Source organism: Struthio camelus, chromosome 3 (genome assembly GCF_040807025.1).
Source record: "Struthio camelus isolate bStrCam1 chromosome 3, bStrCam1.hap1, whole genome shotgun sequence".
Taxonomy (NCBI): domain Eukaryota; kingdom Metazoa; phylum Chordata; class Aves; order Struthioniformes; family Struthionidae; genus Struthio; species Struthio camelus.
Window position 1 is genome coordinate 18,298,804 of NC_090944.1, and position 18,353 is coordinate 18,317,156.

Consider the following 18,353-nt stretch of genomic DNA (forward strand, 5'->3'; position numbering starts at 1 on the left):
TTTCTTTCTCACACCCCTGCAAAAGGAGTCAAGAGGATTTGCAAAAATATAAAACTGTCCGGAGCAGACCCTCAGGCAAAGCTGCAATGTAAAGAGATTTCTCTTAGAGGTACTTAAGGGAGTTTTTCCGAAACAAAGGGAGACCTCAGCACTTTATGCATAGGCCTCACTCACTGTTAGACCAAAGTCTATGTAATGCATTTTGTACCAGACTGAGGAACACCTCACACCTCTTAATCTCTAAGACTCTTCTTAATAAATGAGGAATGCAGATCATTTGCTACAGTTGCAGGTGGACAGCCGTGATGCTCTCCACATTTGAAGCCAAAACACCACACAGAAGGGTTCAAAGTGACATATGGTGTCAGTGAAACGCTGCCTGGCTGTTAAAAGAGAAGGCAAAGACAGCTCTGCTTGCTTCTGGCGTTGTCTGACGCCGTCTCTTCTGCCTGAAGCTGTCGGTGATGCAGCTACCTCCACCACCACACGCAGGTACCTCCTCCTCCCCACAAAGGTTCCTCCACCACCACACGCAAGCCTTTGCACTTAGGCCTGCATTGGCCCAGAGCTCAAGGAACAGAGGTCACGCCTCAAAGTGCAGAGATGATGAGGGAAGAAAGGTTGTAACCCTGCCAGGGCTGCCCAACATAGAAAAAAATAAATTTTCTTGCATTTCTATGGAATTAATGAGGCAAGCAATTAGAAAATCTATTGACATGCCTTGGAACGTGCAGTGTAAGTGTAGCCTCCTGCTTCTGATTCACCAGCAACTGCAGCCCATCCACAAGCCCTGCTGCTTCCAGCAAAGGTATTCACTCAAAGGACAGTCCACGAAGTAAACATTGCTTTCTTAAAGAGATATTTGGCCCTAACCTGAGCCCCACAGCTGCTGCTACCTTTCAGTTCTCTGCAGTAACAGCACTGCTTTGTTATTAAACAAGCCCAAACCTCACAGAACCAACGGGTGCAGCCACAATCCCTGGCTCTGGCCACCAAAGAGCAGTGACCACAGAGCATAGGACCCACAGCCTGCACCAGGAAGACCTCCCCCCCCCCCCCCCCCAGCAGCACGAGAGTAGCTTGTGTCCCCCAGCTGGTCTCTAACAGCAAGGGGACGCTGATCAGTCCCCTGGTTATTGTCCAAGCGCACTGCCAGGCTCAGCCTGCACAGAAAACTAAGAATCTGGCTTCCCGCACAGAAAATAAATCCACCAGTCCTGCTAAAAAGAGTGTGTGCAGGCAGGAAGTGACTCTTTTCCACTCCAACACCTTTGAGGTTTATTTTTGTAAGCTGAGCTCTATAAAATTAAAACAATGCTCTCACAAACGGTCAGCATAGAATCTTTTAATACTTTACATAAAAAACTGCATACACAGCTCATAGTTTTATGTAAACATCATATACATCTCATTGTTTTTGCCATGTCAGTTTATTAAAAACAGAAACAGTCTCAGTACCACTGTTGGGGAAGAGGGAAAGAAAAGTAAACAAACATAAATGGATACATTTGTTCTCTGAACCAGAGAAACGCAAGATTATTTTCACCCAGGTTTGCCACCCTGTGAAAATAAGTTTTAAATAAACCTAAATACTTTAAACTGCCCTTGAGTATTAAACTTGATGTACTCAATGCACAAGGAACAGTGCTTTCACCCATTTTTTTCTCCCTCAAGGCAAAGATACAGTGGTTTTATTTCCTCTTCTGTCAAAAGAAAAAAAATCACAATTTAAAAAAAAGGACCCAGATGAGGTTACTGCGTAGAGTGTTTGCAATGCTACAGTGTTGTATGCCGATGACAAGTGCATTGAGTGTTTAATTTAAAAAAAATAAAACCCAAGTTGTGCAAAGTAAATTCTCTTGAAAATAAACTCTTAAATAAACCCAAATCGACATATTTGCAGAAGACATTAAATGAAGGAGCAGGCACCAAGATCGTAATATATGGCAATATCACCCCCTCCCCCCTTGCTCATCCTGCCACGTCCATCAGGAAGATGATGTCCAGCAAGAAGGATGAAGCAGTCCAGCTTCTCACTTTCCAGCCTGGCGACTTCTGCAGCTGGAGTCAGTTCAAGGCTCACATTATCAGCAGGCATCAGTCCCTCCGGGCAAGCTCCTCCACACAAGGCAAGTCCCAGCTGGGCACCCCCTCCCCGCTTCACTGTAAATAAGCTCCCCCTGCCCTACCCCCATTTGCACAAAACAGAAAAGGTAAGATATATACACGCATGGCTGGCGATGGCCCGGCCACAGGGCACAATGCTCCGCAGCAGGCCAAGGCTCAGGCCACGACATCCGCCAGGGAGGTGGGATGCTGCCGGCAGCCCGTGACGCAGCCCCTTCCCCAGCCCACCCACGCAGGGGCCGGGGGAGGCAGACACATGCACACAAGCTGCAAGAGTCTCTTGGAGCACCTCAACTCCACTGCCCTCCTCCGAGGAGGGCAAGGAGGCTGTGCAAGAGCCAGGAGCCACAGGTGGTGGGCCAAGGGGGAAGAGCCGGGCACACGGTTCACGCAGTCCAGTCTCAGCAGCTTTTGGTTGGTGAGGGTCAGCAGTTAACTCGCAGGGAGCAGTGCTGGGAGGAGGCTTCTTCCCACCTTTCCTCCCCCCCCCACCAGACCTCAGGGCATGCAACCCCCCCCCCACCCATCACCCCCGTGGCCAAGTCAGCACAACTCTCCTTGGCCAAGGCTGAGGCAGCATGTCCCCTACGCATGTGCATAACCCAACTCCTCTCCACCTGCCAACAGGTGACCTGGGGGCCATGGGCCAGCTGCACCCTATAGGACTTTGCAGCAGTTGATGCAGCCATTCTGGGTGCCGTAACGCTTCTGCAAGGCCGCCCGGGTGGCGGTCTCGAAAACCTCCCGGACGCCCTCCTTGGTCTTGGCCGAGCACTCTAGGTAGTCGTAGGCCTGGATGCGAATGGCCATGGCACGGCCATCCTCGGTGCGCACCGGCTCCTGCTTCATGCGGGCTAGCTCGTTGCGCACGTGCTCATCGTTGCGCAGGTCTTTCTTGTTGGCCACCAGGATGATGGGGACGTTGGGACAGAAATGCTTGACTTCAGGCACCCACTTCTCCGGGATGTTCTCCAGCGAGTCCGGGCTGTCCACAGAGAAGCACATGAGGATCACGTCGGTGTCGGGGTAGGAGAGGGGGCGCAGGCGGTCGTAGTCCTCCTGGCCGGCCGTGTCCCAGAGGGCCAACTCCACCTGCTTGCCGTCCACCTCAATGTCGGCCACGTAGTTCTCGAAGACGGTGGGCACGTACACCTCGGGGAACTCGTCCTTGCTGAAGACGATGAGGAGGCAGGTCTTGCCGCAGGCGCCGTCCCCCACCACCACCAGCTTCTTGCGGATGGCAGCCATGGCCAGGCTCGCCAAGCTGGCCTTGTTGTGCAGCAGGACGATGGCAGCGCCCTCCTCCCCTCGGCCGCCGCCGCCTGCCCCTTCCTCTGCCTTGTCACAGGGCACCGTGGCGAGCCGGGGCCCGCGCGGCCAGGCGGGCGCAGCCCTGCTCTCCCCGCCCGCCTCCGGCCTGCGCCCTCGGGCACCCGCACGGCCGGGAGCGCCCCCGCTGCGGCCAGCGGCGCCGGCTCCGCTCTGCTCGGGCCTCGGCGGCGAAGCGCTGGCACTGCTGCTGCTGCTGCTGCCGCTGCCGCCGCCCGCCGAGCCCTGCTCCGCTCCGCTCCGCAGCCTCCCGCTCCGCGCCGCGCCGCCGCCACTGCCGCAAGCTGCGCCCAGCGCCGCTATTTAAAGGCGCTGGCCACTTTCTTAATATAGCCGGCCAATGGGAGCGAAGCGAGTGAGGTCATCCCCGGCGGGGAGCGCCGCGATTGGCGGCGGGCGGCGGGCGGGGCCAGGCTGCAGCGCCGGCGGGAGGGGCGGCGGCGCCGGGGGCGGGGAGGCCGGGAGGGGGCGGCTCGCGGCGGCGGCGGCGGCGGCGCCGGGCCGGGGGGAGGGGGCTGTTTGGGGCTGGGTTATGGGGTGGCGGGGGCCATGTTGTGCGGCGGCTGCGGACGGGCTGTGAGGGGACCGGGCCGGGCCGGGCCGGGCCGGGCTGGGCTGGGGGGGGCGGCGGGGCCGGGTCGTGAGGGGACCGGGCCTGAGGGCGGCTGTGGCGCAGGCTGCGCGGGGCCCGGCGGGTTGTGCCGCCTGCTGGGGCCGGGAGGGGGTTGTGGGGGGCCGAGGCCGGGGCCGGGAGGGGGTTGCGGGGGGCCGGGGCCGGGAGGGGGTTGTGGGGGGCCGGGGCCGGGGCCGGGAGGGGGTTGTGGGGGGCCGAGGCCGGGGCCGGGAGGGGGTTGCGGGGGGCCGGGGCCGGGAGGGGGTTGCGGGGGGCCGAGGCCGGGGCCGGGAGGGGGTTGTGGGGGGCCGGGGCCGGGAGGGGGTTGCGGGGGGCCGGGGCCGGGAGGGGGTTGCGGGGGGCCGGGGCAGGCCCTTGTCGCGTCCCCGGTTGCTCCGGTCCTGCCGCTCTGAACTTCCCTCCCCAGGAGGGGGGGAAGCAAGGGGGGGGGGAAGAAAGGGAGAACCGCTGCACCCCGGATCCAATCTTTAAAGCGCAAGCAAAGGAGAAGTGAAGATTATTTCAGGCAGTTAAATAAAACCAAAGCACTCGCTGGATATTACTAACAAAAAAAAAAAAAAAACACCCAAAAACGCAGAGCTCAGCCACTTCCCTTCCTTAAAGGAAAAAATTCATCATGTTTTGAGTCTGTCTCCTGCCAGCTCTTGGCCAAAAGGGATCTGAGGAATTATAAACCGGGAGAAGTAGCAGACTTGAACTGAAATGCCCTCTTAGTCTCACTTTACAGAGATAGCGGAAGTCACAGTAATGAAAAAATGAGTGTGGAAAATAAATTGAGTGCAAAAGGCAGGAGTTTCAGATAGCTTGGAGGATAGGGTGTAAGTACCGTAATATAAACAAATGGCTCATGCTGGGTGCATTAATAAAGCTGTGCATTGTACAGTCTTATACTGTGAAATTGCTGGTACTGATTTGCTACATCCCCGCTGCAGCTATGGCTGTTTACTGGCTGTTGTCTTAAGCTTTTTTTCTGCAAACATTTTTGCCTAGATGATATTTTGTAGCTACTGCCTCTCAGGGTTAGATCCAAAGTGTCCTCTTCTGCTAGCCAGTACAGTATATATATATATATTTGACCGATATGATTCCGTCTGTATAAAAAAATGCACTTAAAGACCAAATGAGCAGTTTGACAGGTTACTTCCAGTAGACTGCTGCAAAAGTGTATTGTCCGTAAGGCAAAGAAGTGGTTATGGTTCACTTAATCCTACACAGTGAAATATAATTCATCTTCTATTAGGGTTTTTCTGATTCCCCTTTCTCCTTGTCAAAAGAATGTATCTCTGGTTGGTGATGAATTTGGTGACTGTGATGACCAATTCCATCTCTAATTTACAGGATAGTTTTGTGCCTTGATCTTACATCACTATACGCACTTGTATAGTATCCTTCACATGAAAGATTTCATCTGTGCACATGTGCACTTGGCAGCTTGAAAAAACAAGTTAATAGGCGTTTTGATTTTAGGATTAGGATTTGAAACGTGCAAGTGGTTATCATAATTTCAAGCTGATGTTTGAACAAACAAGGAACTGAAAATGCAGTCACACACACACGAATGTTCTCCAGTACCTCTGACCTTTTAATGGGTTTAATTTCCAATTTGCATCGTCCCTTTACGTTTATGGTCATCACTCACAGTTTTAAATTCTTCATGAAACAGAAGTGACGTCTGTAGAAAGGAGATCTTCCACGTGCTGCCCCCTCCTTCTTCTGATGGCACAGTTGCAGCTTGTAACTGTTTTCACTATGAATATAACAGCAAGCGTGTAGACCCTTTGGATAGGTAAATGGAGTTACTTTGCTGTATAATATAAATCTTCTAAATATATTTGCTGTTTTTGTTGAAGCTCTTCAAAAATACTAAACTGAGGATGGATTTTACGTTGGAGTTCAGTGCCATCTTGTGGCTCGAATGCCTGTGTTCCTTATGCGTCAAAAGCAAGAAAACGGTCTCGGGGTCAGAGAGAAAAGCTGCAAGTATTTTATAGATAGTGGTGGGTGTTGTTTAAATACATTTTTAAATACTTTTAAATCTGCTTTTTTGGGTGCATGAAGAACTATGCCTGAATATTTGGATTTGTCTTTTCATCGGTATTAGCACTTTGTTAAATAGGAAAAAGAACCATTTGACTGAGCAGTTAGGTTGATCATCTCATCTGTACGGTGCCATGAAAGCTAGGGAAGTGTGCAGCTCATTCATTCCAGAGCGCACAGCTTTGTTGCTCACCCAAAGTGCTGGTAGCAATTGTCTGTGTGCCTCGGCGTTCAGTAAGTGAACATGCATTCATGCTTTCAAACTCTCTTAGACTTCAAAACGGGGAGGCCTCATCTAAACTGTCTGCTGGGGATTGTCTCTGGTCCCAGTTTCCAAACTATGCTCAGAAAATTAATAGCAAAGGTCTAGCTGGCCTAAGTCCAACCCATGCCAGGAGCCACTGAACAGGGCAGATGTAGCGACAGTACCCAGTTGCAGCCTGAGCAACTGCTTAGTTTACTAGTGTAGGCTTGTATCTGTAGTCTTCTGCAGTTACATTGAAGCTGGTGGGCATGATACTTCATGTCTCGCCTTGCAAGAAAAACGCCAGGAAAGTCCGTGTGGTCCCTTGACCTAGGAATTGGAAATGCCTGCACAGACTTTATACTAGGAGGCCCAGTCTTGTGACTTATTTACACTGAAGCCTCACTCACTTCACTGTCCCAGGACACATGCCAGAAATGGTCTCTACAGGGAACATCGAAGTCACTGTAGTTATACATTTAAACTTAAATGTGTAAGACATGTGATGCTTGATGTCTGGCCTGGGCTTCAGACACAATGGAAATTTGCTACATGCTGCCTTTCTCCTGCGGTGGATTTAGCCCATAAATATTATCTGAAAGCCACAACATGAATCCCCACAATCTGATTTTTAACTGACGTTGCCAGAAGCAACAGTGTGGTGCCTGCACTGAACTGTTGAACTCAAAATGAGGAGGCCCTTAATTTATATTTTTGGTTTTATTTACTTCTCTTCTCTGGAGCATCCTTTCTTCAGGTTATACGCAAAAGCATGAAGAGAGCCAATTTCAGGAACAGTGGAAATCAAGAGAGGAGCTATACATAGGAATTCTTTTCTCTTCCTGCTTAGACCCATGCATCAGGGGAAACGAGAATCTGGTCAGCATCACAGTACCGTGAGTGCCGCAGAAAGAGGAATTGTAGCAAGACATGAGCGCAGTGGGTACTACTCTGTGGAAGTGCTTAGACTTCCTTCTTGAGGTAGTGGTTGCGAGCAGAGATGGAAACTCTGGAAAGGGAAAAATGAAAATAGGCTCTGGGTTGGGGTGGCTTTCTCCCCTCCCCAGGGGATTTTGTACAGGCTTGAGTCTATATGCAGGCATGGTCTGGAAGGGACCAGGGAGTGTAGCCAGCTCACATATTTTAAGGCTGAATTTGAGCCTTATGTTGTGATTTTTGTATATCCTGCTCAAATTTACATGATATGCTAAATTATACTTCTTAAGCAAGCTGAAACTTCACTTCCAGTAATCCTCAAATGTAAGCCCTCTGACCAGAGAATGTATTAGTTATGCTGCACCACATATATCTGTATGATTGATGAGGAGAGTATGAAGCAGGAGTAAGAAGACACCACTTCTTTGCTTTCACTGCTTGTGCTGGTGGTTTTGAGATAAAAATTCAGCCTTTTGCTTTTTACACGATTTAATCCAATTGACATTTTTTGCTCAAGAAGACAATTCCAGTACAATTACTGGAGATTGTTTCCAGATTATAGAGCCCCCTATTCTTTTTCCTAAGCAGATTTTGTAAAGGGCACATCTGTAATTCAGATAATTCGTGCTCAAGCCTAAATCTGTACCGAAAGCATGAAAGTCTAGCAGGGAATGTAATCTCTGTCCATTTTGTCGATGTGTAGGCAAGTAAGTACATTGCCTGCTGTGGCAGAGTGGCAACTCAAGTCCTGCATGCAGACTTGTACTGTAATGCTAGTAACAAGCATCCTGCAGTCCTCACCAATCCCCATGCAGGCAAGACTGTGAGTAAAGAAAGGAAAGCAGGAGCTAGCTAGGTATGAGCAGTTCACAGTCCACTGCTAAAAATCCTCTAAATAGCTGTGGGAAGACAGGCAGAAATGATAAGTATCCGGCTCTCCACGCTGAGAAGAGTTTCTGTCACGTATAGGAACCAGAACACTTGTTGCTCATCATGGTACGTTCATTGCTTTCCAGTGTCCCTGAAAAAAACCAGAATTTAACTCTCAGATCCTCTTGTGATCAGTGCTCTCAGCAGAGAAGCCAGACCGATCTACCTAGACACTGGGATACCGAGGTTCAAAAGAGGGAGTAGAAAAGACCTGTGTGTTTTCAAGCAGAGGTTCAGGCTAAATACAGCACAAGGGAAAGCACATCCCAAACAAGAAATGGCTTTATGATCTTAAAGAGCTATAGGGGACTCACTGGCATTGCTCTACCTGAGAATAAGTGAAACAAGGCAGAATCCAATGGCTGTTATTTTGTCAAGTTACTATAAAATGTGGGCTTTAGTAGCAAGACTATCAGAGTTACACTTGAACAGTACTGAGGAAATACAGTGTGGCAAAGTAAAATTAGACCACCATCAGACTACTAAAGTGCCCTCAGGTATCCAACTCACTCACATTAAAGACAGAGCAAGATATGAAGTTCCCCATCTTCAGGCTAAAACTTTTAGACCTAAAACTTTCCTCTCAAATGAAGAACTCTTCAGTAGCTATATGAAAAAAAAAGTGTTGACCTCATAACTACATGCCAGCAGTTAAGTGTCCGTCTCACCAATAATGCGTTTGCAGTCACTTCTCTCTGCAGAGTCCAAATTAAGCTGTCTCGGTTTCCTTCGTCCTTAGTTTTTAGCGGATGTGAGCACCTTGCAGTCTTTATCTACTAGGGAAACTGAGACGCACACAAAAGAAATGACTTGTCCAGGCCAGCAGGATAGCAGCGAATTCGGTCTTCATCTCTGAAGTCCAAAATGGTTCATGCTATCACTTAATTTGAACACTAGACAGTTCTTTCTCTATAGACTGTCACCTTGAGAGATTTCGTTTGACTACTGTGAGGGTAGTCAAACACTGAAACAGGTTACCTACAGAGATTGTGGAGTCTCCATCCTTGGAGTTATTCAAAACCCAACTGGACACAAAGCCCCGAGAACCTGCTGTAGTTGGCCCTGCTTTGAGCAGGGGGTTGGACCGGGTGATCTCCAGAGCTGCCTTCCCACCTCAGCTGTTCTGTGATTCATTTCTCTAAGGTGTATCGGCAGATCTGGAGAAGAGTATCATGAGGGTCTGACTGGCAGGACTTTGGTCTAGTGCTGGTCTACTCTCTAGTACTCAGCCCTGCGCACAAAACCAGTTTAGCACACCTGGTACTGACATGAGACTCAACATGAGACTTTAGGTCTTTTGCAATAGGAGCAGGGAATTTCTAAAGCAAATATACTGTGATTCATTAGTGGATTGCGTAACCTGCACTTTATTGCCAGCAAAGTAGATTTCCTTTAAAAGCCGTGATCTCATCCAGTTCTCTTTGTAGATTGGTTAGCTAAATTTAGAAACATCAACCTATTCCTTATAAATACAATGTTCATCATAATGATCTTCGTAAAGTGGTGGTGAGTCCTCTATATAGGGGAATCTGTGATCTAAGGAAACTGAAGCGATAACAAGATTGGAAGAAACCGATCTAATACTGAAAATCAAGAAAGGAAGATTGATGCTGGAAATTACTATCCTGTAAGTCTAGCAAACTTCTATTTTATATAAAATAACAATGAATATATGAAGAGAGAGAACATTTTTTTAATCCCACATGAGAACAGATCTATGAACAAAAGCATCATGGTTTTACAAAGAATAGCTATTGCTGTTGCTAGAATTTCACTGGTAGACCATGATGGGAAAAATGTAGGCAATAAAACCTATCTGGATAGTTGTTCCGTACAGTGTTTTATATTCCATCTCACTTACAAAATTAAGACATTCAATCTAGAAAATGAAATCTGTTATGGACTGAACACTGTCCATAAACAATGCATGAGATGATAAAACAGAAGCATAGGACACTCCAGGAATCTTGGTTACATCCAGACTTGGTTTATATCTTGATTTTGTGATCTATGAAAACAGTCAAGAGCAAGGTAATCACAATTCAGAACATTCTAATACCAGAGGAACTGAAGGGCAAAAAAAAAAAAAAAAAAGGGAAACACAGGTAAAATGGAAGTAAGGAGAGAAAAGATGAGATAATGGGAAGAATTCCAAACTAATGGGATTTCTTCTTCCATTCTCCTTGTACTCTTCACAAAAGCACAAAACCTAGAAAAAAAAAAAGAGAGACAGAGAACTGGAATAATTAATTTTGTACCTCATCTTGGTTTTCAAGGCATGGCTGCCCTTAGGAGAAAGCTAACTGTTGTCGGAGATGACAGCTGTGGTAAGACAAGCCTCCTCTTTGCTCTGTGCCATGAACAGCTTCCCAAATGCTATGAGCCGACTGTGTTTGACACTTATGCCACTGACATAGACGTTGATGGGAAGGATATGAAGCTAATTCTCTTTGATGTGGCAGGGAAGGATGAAGCCACTTACCAAAATCTCCGCTCAGTTTTCTATCAGGACACGGACATTATTTTAATGTGCTTTTCCGTGGACAAGCCAGACTCACTGCAAAACATTCTTGATATTTGGATTCCAGAAATCCAACTCTTCTGCCCCACAGTACCTATTATTCTGGTGGCTACCAAGATCGAGCTAAGGGATGATGAAAGTATCAAGAAGAAACTAGCCACTCCAGGCAAAGAGCCAATTAGCACTGCAAAAGGAAAAGCTTTGGCTGCTAGCATTGGGGCATATGCTTACCTGGAGTGCTCTGCCAAGACAAAAGAAGGGGTTGATACAGCCCTGGAGATTATTAGCCAATGCGTGTTAAATGAGAAAAGGAGGAGAAGGAGGAGGCATCATAGGTCCTGCCGAATTTTGTAAGAAGAGTAAATATTATTTTGCTGTTGGATTTCATGATGTGGAAAGGTAAGTAGATGTCTTTGTTGCTGTTCTGTGGATGCTTTTTGGGCTACTCTTTATGTGATAGAAAGAAAAAAATCCTGCATCTGGCTGATGGAAAGTCTGCAAAGTCTCACAATTGAAAAGTTAGATTTGAAAAGTTAGATTTCCATGTTAAGAGATGGAGATGACCAAGTAACAGTTCTCCAGTGAGGTCCTTTGATCAAGGGAGATACACACCAGCAAGAGCAGGAGCTAGACCAGTACTACTGGGACACTTGTGAGAACATGGAGTCGAGTGACTCTAACCTCAGCTCCTTGCTAGCAGGGCTCACTGGTAAGCAGCCATGCTGACAAGGTTTCCTAGTACGCACACCATTCTGTACACTTCCTTGTAGGATGTCCTTAGGGAAGGGAGTCTCCATGCACATATGCAGTAATCTGCTGGGTTAATAGCAGTGAATTTCTGACTGGCAGAACAGGTCTGACTTTCTCCAGGACTCATTTGCAGAACTGGCCTGGGCTTGGGTCCATAAGTGCGTTACGGATGCAGTGTACAATATAGAGTGCAACAGAGGCAGTGCTGTCTCCACCTCTTCTTCAGGCACAGGGAAATAAAACTGAGTTAGAACAGCCTGGCTCTGGGTTAGTTTTGGATAGAATCTAGTTTTTGGTAGAATTCTTACGTGCAAGATAAGAGAGATTTGAGGGCTCTGGTAAAAGACCAGACTTCATTTTCTTAGCCTCTTTGTCCATATGCTCTGAATGTATCTTAAATCTTTCTCTCTTTCCTTAGCGCTCACAGGCAGAAGAGGTGAAGTAAAGGGAATGCCAGCAACTACACTTTCAGCTTTGCAAGTCACTAACAGTCTGGAAGGAGACTGAGGTGTGTTGTCAACCTAAACCAGAGAATCTCAAAAAGGCACAGAGATGGACCAAAATGGAAAGGCTTGGGGTGCATCTCTGTACTCCTCCCTTCTCTGAAGCAGTGAATGCTGCCAGCACAAGAAACTGAGTTATGAATTCACATTAAAGGTGCAACACTGGGAGCTGGTAAATAATGTGAATGCAGGATTTGAAAGGACGCGTGCTGTAACTGAGTAAGCAAATGGAAAAAAATTCTAAGGTGAACTCCTTAGGATCCTGAAATAAAGGGACAGAGCTGTGAGTGTCATGAAGTGTGACTATCATGAACTAGGAGAATACGGCAGGCTAGCATTTTTCTTCACTGACTTCCTCTGTGGTGGCTTCGTCACGCTGGCAGCTGGGTTACAGTTCCCCAGGAGGAAACAAAATGAGAATAAACACAAATTTCTAAACTGATTATGCTACCTGGAGCTGTGCACTTCACAAACTAGCTTTCCCAGCTGGGAAACCTAGTAAAATACACACTTAAGATATTTTCTTACCCATTCTTCCCACCAGTATTTGTCTGTTGATGGTATCATGGTATCATGGGTAGAAATGCTAGAGTTGGCCCAGTATTCATTACTGAATGGTTTGCTACTTTCCTTCTACATCACTTTTAAGTAGTAGTTTTGAAATCTACAGTCTGGGGCATAACAATAGATATTTCAAGGATGATACTTTACAGTTCTAAAAGTACCTTTCTTCCAAGAGTCTCAGAGCACTTTTCAACATGCATTACCAACCCAGTTCTTGGTAATAAGTAGGTGTTTTTTCCATTTTCAAAAATGAGAAACTTAAACTGCATGGAGATTAAGTGAACTGCCTGAAGTAATTGCAAACCATCTACTTTCTGGAGCTTCCTTTTTTTGAATCTTTTTCCTTGCCCTTTCTTTTTGCCCTCCTGGACCATTCTCAACCTTCATTTCCTTTCCCCTCTGTTTATAGTAATCTGCTCAATGCAACCTGATATTGTTCCTAAATTTAGAAAAGAAATCCTGTTCTCCACTTGCAACTTGGATGTGAGTTTGTGTTGTGCATAGGTGCTCTCCTGATTCAGGTAATAACATACATTAGTGCTTTTCAAAGAGCTGTATTTATGTAGATGGCTTTAAACTGTTATTTCCATTTTATAAGTTTGTGTGTGGGTGAGGAGGATTAGACTGTAGATAAGTAAAAGAACGCAGGTGTCTCAGGTGTCTCTGATGTGGGATATTGAATTGGAGGGATACAGTTTTGCAAAGATGCCAAGCACTTACTGCTCCCGCTACTTTGAAAGTGGAGACCACTTTGAGCTTGCACTGAGTGTTTCTCAGTGGAACACTGGCCAACATGTTGTCTGGCATCTTTTTTTAATCTAAATCAACAAATATTTTCCTTCAGAAGGGTGCTTTCTTCAAGATAAGAGTAATTGGTTTCACTGTCACTATATATCTCTGAATTAAACTGTTCTTACATTGATCTTAAAATCTACTTCTTAAGATTAACATTTTAAAATATTTTTTATGTGAAATAAAATGCTGACAATCTGTTTGCACAGTATACTCCTCTGTAAGTGGAAAAGGAAAATCTCTGGGAGCTTTTTGGTCATCACTTACGCTAGAACTGTAAAAATTCTCTTTTTGACATTTTTGTCAAAAATCTAAATGCTTTTTCTTTTTACCTGTCTCAGAGCACTTTTGCAAGAGCAGGTTACCAGCTGGCTATTCAATAAATCCTTTGGACGGTTGTCCACATTTTAGGACGTGGTTCCCGTGAGAAATCTGCAGACTGGATTATTTCCTGACTCCTTTTAGCATTTGAATGTGATTCAAAAAGGAGGGAACATAGACATTAGTCAGAGTATTAGCCTAAGAAGTACATATCTGGGTTTACTGCTCTACGAGCTTCCTGCGTGACTGTACAGAAGAGACTGTGCATGTCTACACTGCAAAGTCACTGGAAGGAAACCGTCCATGTTCCTATGGCACCATGGAGCTCAACAAGTTCATCCTTCCTGTTTCGGATTGTGTCTTTGCGAGGGTCTGCAGTTGGCAGTGCACGCACCCTCTAGCTGGTTTTGAAGTTCCTACCCCAGCCTGCTGGGACAGGTTGTATTCAGGCATGTGAAGAAGCATGGGAGAGCTAGAAAATCTGTGTGACACTGGCATTGGGAATGTGACTGTCTATACATGCCTATATCTTCAAATCGGGAACAAAAATCAATAGTGGTGAATCCATGTGGAAGGAAACTGCCAGCACTCAAAATCGAGGCTGAACTTGAGCCAGAAGCGCTATCTTCTAAGGCAAGTCTTTCTTCCCGTGTTAGAGAGGAGAGGAGAGGAGAGGAGAGGAGAGGAGAAGGGAAAGGGGAAAACACAGACTGTTTTATCAAGCCTATTTTTTATAATTCTATGGATTTAAATAAATTTTTGTTCAGGAGAATTAAAGGAGAGAAGTACTGTGGAAGAGAAGACCAAAATTGACTGAATCGTTCACATATCATTCAACAGTGCCATTTCTAGGGTGAAATGCACTGCTTTTTTCCCCTCACAACAGTTTAAGACAGATGTCCAAATGAAACAGCAGGAGACATTTATACTAAATTAGGTGAATATGATCATATGCATGGCAATTAAATGAGAGCTTCTTTGCAATTTCAGTGAAGCAATTATGCAAATAAAGGATGCTTATGGCTTTCAGTTAAATGAGAGAAAGAGAGAGAGAGAGAGAAAGAAAGGAAGAAAAAGAGGAAGAGGGAGGAAGAAAGAAAGGAAAGAAGGAAGACAATATCCATACATAGCAATAATAAGACATTATGCAAGAATAATTTTCCAATTTCAGTGCAAAGAGTTTATGTATTTCATGCAGTAGTGTTATTAATAGCTAGCAAGTGTAAAACTGCCATCCAGACAAGGTTTGTAGACAAGCTGACTTTGTTGGAAAAAACAGGCAAGCTTTTGGACATTCACGTCTTCAAGCTCCTCTTCCAGATCTGGTCTGATAAAGAACCTGTCTTTTCCCTATAAAACTCTATATACTATGATGAGCTACAGAACCATAACAAAACTAGAACGTGCTTTGTACAGAGATTTGGGCGAAACCTATAAGCTTCAGTATCATCTATGAAATGACACATTATAGTGCTTTAGCAAAAACATACCACCACACCATATAGGGCTTTGGGAAGAAGAGAAGTATGAAATACTCATTGCCCTTTTTGGGGGTGGAATGGAGGGAGGGTAATACACCTTGCTTAGCAAGACCATTCTCCACTTTGTATTTGTTTCCTGTGTCAATATTAGGTCTTTGTAGCGGCCAGTCTATCGGTCTACCTACTCATTCACCTATTTACTCAAGATTATCATCAGTCAGGAAACATGCTAGATCTTATGAAAATAAATTCTCTTAGGATTTTGTCTCAAGTTTCTTCATAATATCTTACCACTTAATCACATTCATTTTGCAAAATGTACTGCATCTGATTTAAATAATTCATCAGCTTAGAGTGTATCTATCTCAGCAATCACTCACAGAATGACAACTGTTACAAGAGCCTATAATTTATTACTATGTTTTGATGGAAATAAGAGGCTCGTGCGTGTTATTCCTCCATAGCAGCTCAGAGTAGGATATGAAAGAGCAGAAGGACTAGAATTTTGTTTAAAAAATGTAAATTTTACACATCTCGAAAGCCCTGAAAGCTTCAGTATCCAGCTTCATTTCTGCCATGTCCGTATATGCTTTATCTGCCCAGTCTGGCATTTCACAATGGGAAGATGTGGAGACAGGACTCAGTGGTCAAGATGTTTTCAAGGCCTTGCTCTGCTTTGGAGCTGAGAATAAACACAGTCCCCGAATACATGCCTTACGCCGCTGCCTCCTGTGTCTGAGCGAGACTTGTCCTGGTGGGGATGGCTCAGCACACCCCTCAGGCTCTGCCCCTTTAGGGGACAGTAGAGGAATATCTGGTTCATGAATCACTCCAAAGATTGGTTTTTGATCAGCTCAAAGCCATCAGGAGCAACTTCATCAGGTGTGTCTGACCCAAGCAACATCGCAAGGTGGAGGTACCTAGATGCTGAGGGGGATTTAGCTGCCAGCCATCATTCGACTTAGATTGAAGGGGAATCTGCAAGCTGGAAGGCATTAAAAAGAGTAATCTTTTCCCTTTTAATCCTTTTGCTCAGACAGTAAGGGGAAATCACCTTTGTGGAGGTTGTCCTTGGTTCAAACCTAGCTGCTAGCCCAAGTGAATGCATCATTGTCAGGGGCTGCGGAAGCTGACAGCCTGATAGAGGCGAGGCTGCTGCAGCTCCATGTCTCCGGGTCTCACCAGTAGTGAGGCTGAGCATGTATTCGCAACAGGTGCACACACACAGGCTGCTTCAATCCCTGGCTCCCAAGCCTCTTATCCTGCTTGCAGGGTAGTCCAGCTGGATGCTAACAATCGATTACACACTGGCGCACACACCTACACAACATGCATGTGCTCCAGTCCCTCTGGATGCCAGAACTTAGACCTCCACACCCACACGCACACAGAGTCCCTCACCCAGGGAAATAGGTAGAAATGGAGCTGATTGAGAAGGGAGGACAGACAGCAGTGGTCGGGTGCAGGGCATGGCCAGACAAGCGTAGTGACCGGCCACCAGTTTACACACAACTGGACCCTTTTATCCCCTCTCTCTCTATTTTCCCACACTTGTTCCTCCCCAGACCACCTTGATCTCTTCTTTTCCCTTGGGTTCCCCCCTCTAAACACTGGATAATAAGCCTTGTCCCAAGATGCTCTTTCCCTGCACCCCATAATGGGTCCCATACCCCTGGGCAGTAACATCCCTCAGGCTGTAGCAGCCTCTCGTTCGCTTATCTTGCTGGGCTTCACACCTGGACCATGGAGCTGCTGAATCTCCTGGGACAGCCCTGGAGGGGCCGAGGCCAGGGCATGGGCTTGTTTCTTGAACTGGATTACTGGGGCTCCCTGGCCTGCTACTGTGCCTCTGTGACCCTTGCTGTTTGCAGGGATGATCCTGTACTCGCAGGTCCTTACAGCCATTAGTAGATATTTTCAGGTTTGCCTACTGCTACCCTTGCCCTCAAGCACTGTCCGTCACTGACCACTGTTTGCCATCACTTATCCCTGGAAGGAAATGAAATGTGGCTGTGTTTCAGGCCTTTGGCGGGGAAAGTCTAAATAAATATTAATCAGTAGGCAGATGTAGAAGAGAGAGCTAATAAAAAACACATCTTCTGGAAGGCTCTCTGTCCACCATTAAGTAGTTATGGGCAGGAGGATAACTTTAAATTAAGGTTCGACTGAAAGCATTGCTCTACTATTAAAAATGATGAATGGGTCCAGCTATGTTTTCAGTGACCTGCTGTAAGCATGGTATAGGCTGCCTTAGTAATAAATTGCTAGCAGGTGGCAGTGCTCTGAAACATAAGGTAGGCAGCTCAGACTTTTGTTTCTCTTCCTACCTGTCTTGTGAGAAGGGGCACCCTCATGCTTTCTTGAGCAACAGGAGCTTTAAGTCCTCTAAGACTTGGTCATCTTCTGCTGCGGTTGCTAGGGCAGCTCGACGTTCCCCTTCACTGAGCTTCTGCCTCAAGGAGGACCGTGAACATCAGGCAAAGGCCCAAGCGAAGGGCAGGCCAAGGACGCATGAATGAGTGACCTCCAGCGTCTCAAAAACAAACTCGTTATTTTCCTCTCCTGCAGCCCAGATAGCTGGATCCCCATTAGCAGACAGACTTGGCTTTATAATTAGATAGATATGAAAGAGTCTCGTGGTAACACATTTTAGACTTTGCTGGCACTTTTCTGTGAAGATTTCCAAGGGGACCAGGAGATGAGATGGCAAACTCAGGCTCATCCTTTGGTTACGTTTCGGTACAGCACATAGCACAAGGGGCAGAGCCATCCTGGACAAGAAGGAAGAGCTCCCAGCAATGGCAGAGTTTCAGTCCCTCACTGCTGGTTTCCACAAACCAATGCTTTAAGATAACAGCAAGTTATTGAGAAGGGTAAATTTCCCTAACCAGAGACCTTCCTGGCCTCTCAATCTGTTGAGAAAAGAGCTAATAGAGTGCCATCATCACAGTCGCTTTCTACACATTTAGGTACCCAGCCTCAAAGATCCCCAGGAGAGAAAGAGCCCAGGGTTAATCCCTTAAGAACTGTGCCTTATGAGGAAGCCTTCCACCTAATACAGGTCCTGATCCTGGCATTCAGCCTGCTGTCCTAACTCAGTTACAAATTAATGCTAGAGATAAATGTTATTTATTTCTAATTCATTACTAAGGCACCTTGTAACGGTTCTCAAGAAAGATCATAT

At 46.4% G+C, this 18,353-nt stretch overlaps 2 protein-coding genes across 3 annotated transcripts; one reads left to right on the top strand and one right to left on the bottom strand.

Annotated features, from left to right (window-relative positions):
• Window positions 1-1,325: 1,325 nt before the first annotated feature.
• RHOB (ras homolog family member B) lies at window positions 1,326-3,726 on the bottom strand. Its single transcript, XM_068937081.1, has one exon. It carries the CDS (start codon window positions 3,373-3,375, stop codon window positions 2,785-2,787), a length of 591 nt encoding a protein of 196 aa, XP_068793182.1. The 5' UTR covers window positions 3,376-3,726; the 3' UTR covers window positions 1,326-2,784.
• Window positions 3,727-3,992: 266 nt separating this feature from the next.
• LOC104149825 (ras-like GTP-binding protein RHO) lies at window positions 3,993-15,342 on the top strand. 2 transcript variants are annotated; one of them, XM_068937082.1, is made up of 4 exons: window positions 3,993-4,032; window positions 5,941-9,864; window positions 10,514-11,157; window positions 11,927-15,342. In XM_068937082.1, exon 3 carries the CDS (start codon window positions 10,516-10,518, stop codon window positions 11,110-11,112), a length of 597 nt encoding a protein of 198 aa, XP_068793183.1. In that variant the 5' UTR covers window positions 3,993-4,032; window positions 5,941-9,864; window positions 10,514-10,515; the 3' UTR covers window positions 11,113-11,157; window positions 11,927-15,342. The 2 variants fall into 2 exon arrangements, with proteins under 2 accessions (XP_068793183.1, XP_009681998.1); XM_009683703.2 differs by lacking the exon at window positions 3,993-4,032 and having other exon boundaries at window positions 4,535-9,864.
• The last annotated feature ends 3,011 nt before the right edge of the window (window positions 15,343-18,353 follow it).

Excerpts from the sequence above, each read along its gene's own strand:
- RHOB (XM_068937081.1), bottom strand. The coding sequence starts at position 3,375 with ATGGCTGCCATCCGCAAGAAGCTGGTGGTGGTGGGGGACGGCGCCTGC.
- LOC104149825 (XM_068937082.1), top strand. The coding sequence starts at position 10,516 with ATGGCTGCCCTTAGGAGAAAGCTAACTGTTGTCGGAGATGACAGCTGT.